This window comes from Chlamydotis macqueenii, chromosome 7 (genome assembly GCF_036417535.1).
Source record: "Chlamydotis macqueenii isolate bChlMac1 chromosome 7, bChlMac1.mat, whole genome shotgun sequence".
In the NCBI taxonomy this organism is placed as follows: Eukaryota; Metazoa; Chordata; class Aves; order Otidiformes; family Otididae; genus Chlamydotis; species Chlamydotis macqueenii.
Window position 1 is genome coordinate 1876929 of NC_141562.1, and position 11607 is coordinate 1888535.

An 11607-nucleotide genomic window follows, 5' to 3' on the forward strand; every position below is an offset into this window, starting at 1 on the left:
TGAATTAAGGGAGATTATTTTTTAATTATTTCTGCTAAGTAATTCTCCTAGTAATTCAACTTGTGAATTATATGTCACCTCTGAAATACAACAACCAACTGTTTAATCAAAAACTTAAGTTGCCTGGGGCTTCTTGAAGAAAACTGTCTTGACTGATATTACCCATGACACGTCCTCTTGAGATTCTTCTGAAATTGCTTAGCTTCAGTGATGTAACTCAGGTGTAAGTTTCTCAAAAGCACAGGCAGTTGTAGTTCTAAATGAGACGGTGTATGATGAGACCTGTTCTGAAATGTGTTGGCTTTTTCTTTCTTCCTTGCTTTATGATCAGAAGGAGGGGTTTGGTAAATGTTTGATTCCCATAACATAAGATCCGAGTCTCTTACAAGCATTTAATCTTTATCTGTGTCACTATAAACCAGTCTGTTTTTGTGAGTAGGATTTCTTTAATTGCAAGAGTTACCTATAATCAGTCATGCTTATCTTTCTAATAATACCAGCTTTCTTAAGTAGTTAAAATTATTTAGTTTTGTTATCTCAGTAAGGTATTCTGTTTCTTTTCCTTCTAGGCTATTTACTTTCTAGAAGAGAGGGTCAAGCAGGATCCCCTGAAAAGCCACTGTCTGATCTGGGTCGTCTCTCGTACTTGGCTTACTGGAAAAGTGTCATATTAGAATACCTTAACTGCCACCATGAAAAACAAATCAGCATCAAAGGAATGAGCCGAGCTACTGGAATGTGTCCACATGATATTGCCACAACCCTGCAGCAGCATAGCATGATAGATAAGAGAGAAGATAGGTCAGTGAATCTTGTAAAAGTTTTAAAAATACTGAAGCGAAACATTCACTTTCTCTGCTTACAAAACAATTTACGTGGAAAAATGTCTTGTGTAAAATTCTGACTTTAAAATGAATGATAGCCATCTTACTGAAGAAGTCAGTACAGCTGGGTCTTGTTAATGAGGTCTTACATAAAGCGTTTTTCTCCCTGAACAAATGGTGGTTTTTTGAATTCTCTTTCATGCTAATAGTTAGTAGGAGGGTGCGACCAGCTTGAAATGTTTTCAGTGAAGAATTTTCTTTCATTCAGTATCATCCTTCGTAAGTACAATTCCCAGCTCTCACTTTACAAATACGTTATTTTGAATACCAGTGAGGGAAAAATTTGGCTTTGTGGGTGACAGTCTCTCTCTCCACATTCTCTGTGTCAATTATTACTGAATTAACACAGCCAGAGGGACAGATCAGCTCTACATGAAGTCCTCCTGCCCAAGGTAGTGGGAATGCAAATGACTTTTTAAAGTTTCTGTTTAATGTTATGATCAATGTTGAAAGTTAGTAACCGGGAAGATGAGTTCCTGTTTTGTGAATATCTTCTTTCTTAATGATTGTGATTGATATTTTAGCTTTTAAGTGGATTGTTTTTGTTGTTTGGGCTCTCTTCCCTGCCCCCTGCAAAAATGCCTTAAATGACTTTCAGTGGGTTTTGTGCTTCTGAAGAGCTTCTTAATTCTTTTCTTAATTCTGGATATTCCTATCATAAAACTTTATAATTTAGCAAAATTGCTTTACAAACAGTGGGTTGCCAAAAAATAAAATGAAGATCAGGAATAGCTCAGCCTCGGTAACTTTTGTGTGCAGCAAGACTAGTATTCAAAATTAGTAAGTTTTGAACTAGCAGGAATGCAAGTCTTCAAAAAGGAGATTGGCTTATAGGATGATGTTATGAGAGTAGTAAAAGGAGTGTTGTCATTGCATTAAAACTTTTACTTTCTAGGGTGCTTTATGGACAACCTGATGGGACAAAGGCATTTTAAGGGATAATCAAATATGTATTCATTACTTATATGCAGCTTCTGCCCCGTCACAAATTATTATAAGCCCTGAATTGAGTACTGACATCCAGTTAAAAACTTTTTTTTTTTTTAATCTACAGAATTCAAAATACTTTGTGAAGAAGGTCAATTAGTCTTTTTTCACAAAGTAGTAAAGCTTAGACAGGGACATGAACTGACCTGCTTAAAGGTATCCAGAAGGTCAGTGGCTGAGCCAGGAAAAGAAGTCATATCTTTGAAATTCCTCCAAGAAACTTACCTTAGGAATTGGGTATGGCTTCTTATGATTTCCTACATTTTGTTAGTTTTTCTTACATATAATGAAGTTTGTCACAATTCTGTGAAAAGGGCTCACCTGGATCTGATTTTTTTTTAAAAGCATTCTCTCAGTGAAAAGCAATGTTGTCACTTAACCTACCTGATTTTTTACAGCATTTTAAATCCTTGCTAAAAAAACCCAGCATAGGTTTTATTGTTTAAAATTGTATAGTTCTTTATAACAGGGGACTTTGGGATATATGCTTGTGTATTAGCATACTGTGCTATTCTGTTAGTCTTTAGCTAGTTTTGATGTGCTACTTCATTTCATAGTGTTTAGAAAGTTGTTTGCTACTGCATCAGCATAGGACTAAGATACACTTTGATGCTTCATTACAAAACCTAGGTTTCTAACTTGCTCTCTTGTCTAGTTAGCTGCCATCTTCAGTTGTAATATTAATGACTTGCTCACTCTTTACTTGATGATCCACAGAGTTTTCTATTTATACTGGCATGTTATATTAAAATTGGAAATTGTTCTGGCAGTGACTGAAGCGCCAACACGAAACCTCTTGCATGGTTTTAGAGTAGTCAACTGTAAAACCTTTACTTTCCTCTGTTGCCCTAGTGATGTTTAGTATCACGCTTTCACTTCATAAACAGTTGTATCCTTGCTTCCTCTTAGTAAACAGTCAGTAGTGTAAGCGTGTTATCTTATGTGTGTCAGATGATATTTTTTGTTTGATGTATCCATTTATTAACCGATCTGTTTTCACAGGTTATTAGGTTATCAAAGGATTTAAACTCTAGGAAGGTTGTTTTAGGTGATCACTTTCTAAAATAAATTACTGTTTATTGGATTATAGATTTGTAATTATTAGGAGGGAAAAGCTGATTTCGAGTCATATGGAGAAACTGAAAGCGAATCCACGTATCAACGAAGTAGATCCTGAAAGCTTGAGGTGGACTCCTTTGTTGGTTTCTAATGCTGCAGTTTCTGAAGAAGAGAGAGAAGCAGAAAAGGAGGTAATGGCTGAAACTTCTTGTTCTGAATTTCCCTTCCTTTTGGATTTCACCACTGTGAATATTCAATATTAGGCTGTCTTAAATAGAGCAGTTTTAACTTTGACCACTGCTTTGTTATTGTAATGCACAATTTTTGGAAGCTGTGCAGCAAGACATGGTAACTTTGGGAGGATGAATATGAAAACTTAAAACATGAATCACTTGTCATGGAGCTGTATTTATCACTCTTGAGGTAGTCGAAGGGCATGTAATCAGATCAAATTTGGTGCAGAGCTCAGGGGCTGCAGTGTCAATCGATTCTTTGTGTTATGAACTTGCTTAAAGTGATCCATGTCAGTGGGCATGTAATGTAGTGCTAAAGGACTTAAATCAATTCGCTGCATCATTAATAGTGCTAAATATCCCATGAAATGCAATCTTCTTTGGTTTGTTATCCTAACTGTTGTAAAGGAGCTACTAGATGATTCAGCTGAAATTTTGTTGCTAGGTTAGCCAGCAGTGCTAATCGGGGTTGACTTATTGTAACTCTTTAGCTGAACATAAAGGACATGGCTAAGTAAATGCTATTTCAGTGACCCGTTATTTTAACCTCAACCCTTCAGGCTGAGCGTCTGATGGAACAAGCTAGCTGCTGGGAAAAGGAAGAGCAAGAAATATTCTCCACAAGAACAAATAGTAGGCAATCACCTGCAAAAATACAATCTAAAAATAAATATTTGCGATCTCCAGAAAGTGTGGCAATGGTGGGGGAGCGAGGGCAATCCACAGAGCAATCTAAGGAAAGCAGCGAGGAGGATGGCGGCGATGAGAATCAGCAGAGTTCACCTCCACTGCTGACAAAGCCACAGTCACTGGCCATAAAAAGAAAGGTGTGTTACTTCAATGATTTGGTTTAAAGTAATTCATCTCTGATTTCAATCAAATTGTTGTCATCGAAGTAAGTCTGTTTTTTTTCCAAACATCTATTTGACTATTTTAATCCTTTCTGTATTGTTTGAACACTGAACAACTCGTCTTCTATTTTTCACCTCCATCCAGTTTCGTATGTTGGGAATTTTTCACAGACCTGTGAGATATTAGTGACACAAAAAAAAAAATCAGAATTTCCTCTTAATTTTTAAACTAGTGATTGCCCTCTGCTGTTTGGCATCGGTATTGGTTCGTTATTTAAATGGTTCTTCCTTTTTTCATTTTAAGATGGAGCCCAGTTTGTATGGTTTTTCTTTTTATTGTTTTTAATATGGGAACTCCTTAAAAGGGAATACTGTTTTTCAAAAGCAAATGCTGTTAAAACAAAAGGGTTTTTTTACCCATATTCTTGTAATTTCCAAGAGATTTAAATGTTAAATTCTGGTCACTGTGGTGTTTACGTAATTCTTAGTTTCATTGAAAAATCAACTATTTGAATGGTTTAAATTAGTAAACTAAACATCCCAAAATTTTAAAGCACTCACCTTAGCGTATGTATTTACATGATCTCTGATGAGAATTAGGGAATTGGATTGTCCCTTTGTTTATACTTCAGATGAACAACCTTAAAAGTAACTATAAATCTGTGAGAATGCATAATAATAGAAAAATAAACTGTCAAACAGGTTTTTTTTCTTTATAACAGCCAACTGCAGGATTCTTTTAGCATATTGTTGAGACCCATATGAGGCTTGAGGTGTACATCATTTGCTGTTATCCATTTTTCTATGTACGTACTTATTTCTAAAATAGCAGAAACTAGAAATGTAGAAGAATAAACTTTGATACTTTTTAAGGTTGTTGGGGAATTATAAATCTGCAGAGGAAAAATCTGTAAGTACAATTTATGTAATATTACTGTGAATATTATTTGACAGAAGAAGGTAAAAGTCACAATATGAAGAAAATTCTAGTCTTGATTTTCACCTACAGAAAGGTTTGTGTGCATATATGGATACATACCTATTTTATTTGTTTAGATGTTTGACTTTTATATTCTGTCTACATTTGAATTTGATGCAATGTGAGGTATTTTTTTCAATGAGTAAAGAGATTATTGTAAACTCACTTTACAAAAATGTATTAGTGTCCAGAGTCAGCTAACTAACAGGAATGTAAGAAGAGTTCTATTTGTGCAATTATTTTTCAGAGACCTTTCATACTGAAAAAGAAAAGGGGCCGTAAACGCAGAAGGATTAATAGCAGTGTTACAACAGAGACAATTTCTGAAACAACAGAGGTGTTGAATGAGCCATTTGATAACTCAGATGAGGAGCGTCCCATGCCGCAGCTGGAACCTACCTTTGAGATGGATGGGGAAGGTGATGACTTGAAGCCTGTGATTAGAAAAGCTTTTGAGTATCAACCTGGGCCGCAGAAACAGGAGAAGGAGGAGGAGGCAGAGCAAAACAAGGAAGAGAAAGAGATTCATTGCTACAGGAGTGATGACAATTGTACAAGTAAGCTGAAAATGTTCTTGTATCTTCACAAAATGAATTTGTTGGGTGGTCTTCAAAGGAAGTTCATTTATCACAACTTTATTTTTGTGATAAATTTGGAAATTTACACCAAGGGGTATTTAGACAGTCTGACCTTTAAATCATACGATCTTAATAATACATTTTGCTTAGAGGTGCCACTGGAGCCCTTAATCTCACATAGTTTATTAGAATTCTGTGGTGGCTTCAGACTGTTTTTTGTTTTGTTTCTGTTGCCTTTACTACTTTTGTTGTTCCTGAACCGTTAATACTATAATCTATTTTTTGTGTTCAGAAAACAAATGTTTTCCAGTCTGAAGCACTGCAGTCCTTGTCATGTTGCCAAAACCAACTTTTATGTCACTACAACAGGGCATTTCATACTCAAGAGAGCAGGGGGTATCACTGGAATATTGTGTAATATTGGTTTTGTATCCTTGGTAAAGGATACAAGCAAAAAGTAAGATTTTATTTAAATAAATATTTTTCTATTCAGCATTGTTGGTAGTTCAATGAAATGTTTGTTGTTTTTGGAGCACAATATATCCTCAGCACTGAGTTCTCTGTTTTTTTTTTTTCCCCACAGGAGAGAGAGATAGTTTTAACTGTATATTTTAAAGCTGCTTATCTAGTTTGAGTTCAAAGATATTTCCTGGCAGAAAAGCGAAAAGATGGATAGTGAAACTACTAATGACCTATTCCAAACGTATACTCATCCCTTGACCTCCTGGCTATCAAATTATGCTTATTTGTTTTAATTCCAGAATGAATGACTGGATTCTCAGATCTATATATTTTCTCTAAGAAGCCAGTGGGTACTGTTTTAGTATTTCATAATTGTTTAGGAAGTTTAATCTTTGCAATCCTCAGTTGAGGGGTCATGCACTGTAGAATATTACAGCTTTTTCCTGCTTCTCAATGGAAATGAATTAAACTAATAGTAGCGAATTCAGAGTGTTCCAGCTATGTCACAGCAGTCAGGTTTGCACTGCTTTAACTAGACTGATACTGTATATTTCTCCATGGACCATGTCATCACATTAATTGACTGTAGGAGTGTCTTAACACTGCAGTGAGAGGCAGAACTTGGCAAAGAAGTATCACTGACACCATTACACTCCCAAGTGCAGCACGTTACATCCTGAGAATTCTCTCTTTTACTGGTGTATATGTAAGTGTTATCTGGGGAGAAAGGAAAGGAGTAAATGTGTTTGGGTAATTTTTTTTTGTAGTCAGTGGATTAATTTAGTGTTCTGACACACTCTGTGTTTAATTTCAGTTACCTTTTGGCTTTTGTCACATATTGTGAGCTCTGTCATGATATGCTATCCATAAGAAGATACTAGAATGAACCACCTTTTTTTTTTCAGTGTTAGTAGTAAAGCATGATTATATACTTACTATGACTTGTCCTCTGGAACGGTCAAACAGGAAACTCCAGACTCTCATGTTATTGCTGTCAAAAAGATGAATATGCATTAGCTCAATGTCTATATAAAGTGATGGCATGCTTCTATTCTAAAACCAAAGATTGATAATCAAATATTTGAACAATATTTTTGCTTTAGTTCACATGTCTTGTGATTTAAATCTCTAGGATTCTTCTAGTCTATAACTGGTGGTTCTGATGGTCCCTGTTAAAAGGCCACCAAACAAGAACTTCACATATCTGTTCTAAGTGTGTTTGAGCTGTAGATGATATGTCATTCTATTGTCGTTTGAGATCTGTTCATAACTCTTGTTCCAGAGTTTCTTAATCCATTTTGAATTTATTAATTACTTTTGGGTTTATGTTTTAAAATATTGATTAGTTTGTGCAAGCTAAGACTTTTCTTTTGTCTTTATTTGTTGCTTCCCAAAGATAATACAGAGGATGTAGCTGTATTGGAAGAAAGCACTAAAGACAATCTTGAAACTTTAAAGAGTAAGCAGGGTTGGCCCAAAGGAGTTAAGCGCGGTCCATCTAAATGGAGGCAAAGCAAAGAAAGAAAACCTGGCTTTAAACTTAATTTGTACACTCCACCTGAGACTCCTATGGAGCCTGACTATCAGGTGCTCATGGAGGAACAAAAGGAAATAGCTGAAGACAAGCCCTGCTCAGTTACTGCTGTTATGGAGGAAGTGGTTAAAGAGCCTGTTGAAGTATTACTGCCACCAGATGATGAGGTAAAAGAGGTAGAACCCGAACCTCTGCATCCACCCAGTGAATCCTTTGAAAAACAAGAAAATGATATGATGAAAGCTGGGGAAGAAGAAAGGAATGTAGAAGAAGATGGAATCAATTCAAAAGATCAAGAAAAAGACAAAGCAGAAGAGGTGTTGCAGCAAAAAGACGAGTCAGTACATTTGGATGATCAGGAGGAGGAGGAAGAGGAGGATGATGAACCTTCTCACAATGAGGATCATGATGCAGATGATGAAGACGATAGCCACATGGGTTCAACAGAAGTGGAGAAAGAGGAATTGCCTGGTGAAGCTTTCAAAGAAATGCTGGAAACACAGCAATCTTTTTTAGACGTAAGTGTTCAAACTGGTAATTCAAATCAAGAGGACTTAATGGATTGTGGTGTTGACCTTCCAGCTGATGAGTGTGAAGGTGGCCAGAAACAACTTGCTACAGATTCAGAACCAGTGCCTGAATCTGATGATGATCATACAGATAACAATCAGGACCAAAAAGCTGGTGAGGAATTACATTCCAATTTCAAGGGAGAGAGTACTGAAACCATGGAGATTGATTCAGAGACAGTTCAAGCAGTACAGTCTCTAACCCAAGAAGCAAGTGAACATGAAGATACATTTCAGGACTGTGCAGAGACTCAAGAGGCCTGTAGAAGTTTGCAAAGCTATACTCACAATGACCAAAGTCCCCAAATGACCACATTGGATGATTGTCAGCAGTCTGACCACAGTAGTCCGGTTTCGTCTGTGCACTCTCATCCCAGCCAGTCAGTTCGTTCTGTTAATAGTCCAAATGTTGCTCCTTTAGAGAACAGCTATGCTCAGATCAGCCCAGATCAAAGTGCCATTTCTGTGCCGTCTCTGCAGAACATGGAGACCAGCCCAATGATGGATGTTCCCTCAGTTTCTGATCATTCGCAACAAGTTGTGGATAGTGGTTTTAGTGACTTAGGGAGCATTGAGAGCACAACAGAAAACTATGAAAACCCAAGCAGTTACGATTCTACAATGGGTAGTAGTATCTGTGGAAACAGCTCTTCTCAAAACAGTTGCTCATACAGTAGCCTTACATCTAGTAACCTAACACAGAGTAGTTGTGCAGTGACACAGCAGATGTCTAACATGAATGGAAGCTGCAGTATGATGCAACAAACAAACATCAACTCTCCTCCCACTTGTAATGTAAAATCTCCCCAAGGTTGTGTTGTTGAAAGGCCTCCAAGCAGCAACCAACAATTATCCCAGTGCAGCATGGCCACTAATTTTACACCACCTATGCAGTTAACTGAAATCCCCGAGACTGGCAATGCCAACATTGGATTATATGAAAGAATGGGGCAGAGTGAATTTGGAGCGGGGCATTACTCACAGCCATCTGCCACCTTCAGCCTTGCCAAACTGCAACAGTTAACGAACACGCTTATGGATCATTCTTTGCCTTACAGCCATTCAGCTGCTGTAACTTCCTATGCAAACAGTGCCTCTTTGTCCACCCCTTTAAGTAATACAGGGCTTGTTCAGCTTTCTCAGTCTCCACATGCTGTTCCTGGAGGACCTCAAGCACAGGCTACCATGACCCCTCCCCCCAACCTTACTCCTCCTCCCATGAATTTGCCACCTCCCCTTTTGCAGCGTAATATGACTTCATCGAATATTGGAATATCCCACACCCAAAGACTGCAGACTCAGATGGCCAGCAAAGGTCATGTTTCTGTAAGAACCAAATCCACGCCTCTGCCACCTGCTGCTGCAGCCCATCAGCCACAAATTTATGGGCGTGCTTCACAGACTGTGGCCATGCAGGGGCCTGCCCGGACCTTAACAATGCAGCGTGGTATGAACATGAGTGTAAATTTGATGCCAGCCCCAGCTTATAATGTCAATTCAGTTAACATGAATATGAATACCCTTAATGCTATGAATGGTTACAGTATGTCCCAGCCGATGATGAATAGTGGATATCACAGTAATCATGGGTATATGAATCAAACACCCCAGTACCCGATGCAGATGCAGATGGGGATGATGGGTACTCAGCCATATGCACAGCAGCCAATGCAGACAGCACCCCACAGTAACATGATGTACACTCCTCCGGGGCATCATGGCTACATGAATACAGGCATGTCTAAGCAGTCTCTTAATGGATCCTACATGAGAAGGTAGGCCCTTTGGAGAGACAGACTACCAAACTGGCATATTGGATTGATCTGCACAAATATCTTTTGGAGAGTATGATTTCAAAACCAGCAATTGGTGTGAATGCAAAAACATTTGTTGGCACCATTTTAAAGCTGTATGCAGCAGAAAGCCTTATACAAGTTTTTCTTTTTTCTTTATTTCTTGTTTTGTTTTGGTTTGGTTTTTTTAACTTTGTGGGGTTTAACTTCTCTTTTCTTTGGGGGGAATTAGGTGGTTTTCCACTTTTTGTTTATTTCATTGAGCTTGAAGCTCTCTGGAAAGGAAGAACTCTTTCTATGAACTGCAATTACACAGCAGCTGATGGTTCAGAGCCATTTTATGTGCCTGCTCCCATTAAAAAATGTGGATAAATAGACTCCAAAACTATCAGACAGTACTGGATCGTGAGCTTTTTCTCTCTCCTTTCCCCACATGTAAATGCCTTTTAGCAGTTCTTTTATTGTATTATTTTGTTTCTGAAGGTGACACTTCCGCATGCCGCTAATGTCTTTGTTAGTGACAGTGCATTTTGTAGTACTGTACAAGTGTTGTGCTTAACAGTAAGCCATTTCTTAATTTTTTTGCCTTGATTAGGTTACCCTAGTTTGAGGGGTAAAAAAAACAGAACTATATTTTTGTTAATTATAAAACTTGTAAAAAATAATTAAAAAAGCTGCAAAAGCTATTCACATTTTGGTTAGTTCAAAGGGTTTTATTGATGTATGTTTAGTGTAAAGTTGAGACTCTTTTCCATTTTTGTGACCAGTTTCTTTGGGGCTGGGGTAGGAAAAAAGGCAGCTTTCTGTTTTATAAATACTGTTATGGGTTTTTTTTGTTGTTGTTGATTGAAACATCTCAGTGTTTATTTGTCAAGTTTTGAAACATTTTCATATATGTCCAAATACTTGGCAGGATTTAAAAAAAAAGTAGTGAAGTTGGTGTAAAGTTGCTATTTTATGGAAATGCCTCTAACTTTACATTTTCATTCCATCTGTAGATTTTTCTATCTTTATAAAATATTGGAGTTATTTTTTAAGGGAAAAAATAGAGCAGTAGCTTGTGAATAGCTCAAACTAAGCTTACAGATCGCATGTAAAAAGGCAAAAGTTATTTGTGTCTGTTTATATTGCTTCCTTTTTTGTAGCCTTTGTACCTGTACAGAGTGACTGTAAGGGCCGAACAGAAGAGGCTTGATACATGTAAAAATAGGACCCAGTGACACTCTTGTATTTATCTGTTATCTTTTTAGTCAGTCACTTAAAAAAAAAAAAAAGAAAAAGGAAAAAAAAAAAGAAAAACTACAAAAAATACCCAAGAAACAAAAATAAAAACTGCAAAAAACAACACCCCCCCCAAGCTGTACATTTTAACATAAAATAAATTATGATGAGCCATTTTTAGCCTCTTGTGTCTTGTCATAGTTTGATGTTGCATGGGAATTACCTCCTGAAACAGTGTTTGTTACAGTGCTCTCACATGCTTGATCGAAAGCCCATTAAAGTTGATGGGGTTTGGATTAGGCTGTTAGAGCGTAAGTGTAGGTTACTCATCATAATTGCATAGATCATGTGAAAATAAAGAGTATCTAAGATTATTTTTTTTAATAATCTTAATAAAATATTGAATAAAAATGTATTTAATACATTACAAGGTTGTCAATATTTAATGTATGAAACT

General features: G+C 37.0%; 1 protein-coding gene across 3 annotated transcripts in view; it reads left to right on the top strand.

The window, feature by feature from the left end:
* The window catches only part of KAT6B (lysine acetyltransferase 6B), a 112564-nt gene extending 101234 nt beyond the window's left edge, over window positions 1–11330 (top strand). For all 3 annotated transcript variants that reach the window (XM_086752279.1, XM_086752280.1, XM_086752281.1), the window contains exons 13-17: window positions 570–801; window positions 2962–3121; window positions 3724–3990; window positions 5241–5550; window positions 7430–11330. In XM_086752279.1, the coding sequence (XP_086608405.1) occupies window positions 570–801; window positions 2962–3121; window positions 3724–3990; window positions 5241–5550; window positions 7430–9915 (3455 nt within the window). In that variant the 3' untranslated portion in view covers window positions 9916–11330. The remainder of the gene's footprint in view (window positions 1–569; window positions 802–2961; window positions 3122–3723; window positions 3991–5240; window positions 5551–7429) is intronic.
* The last annotated feature ends 277 nt before the right edge of the window (window positions 11331–11607 follow it).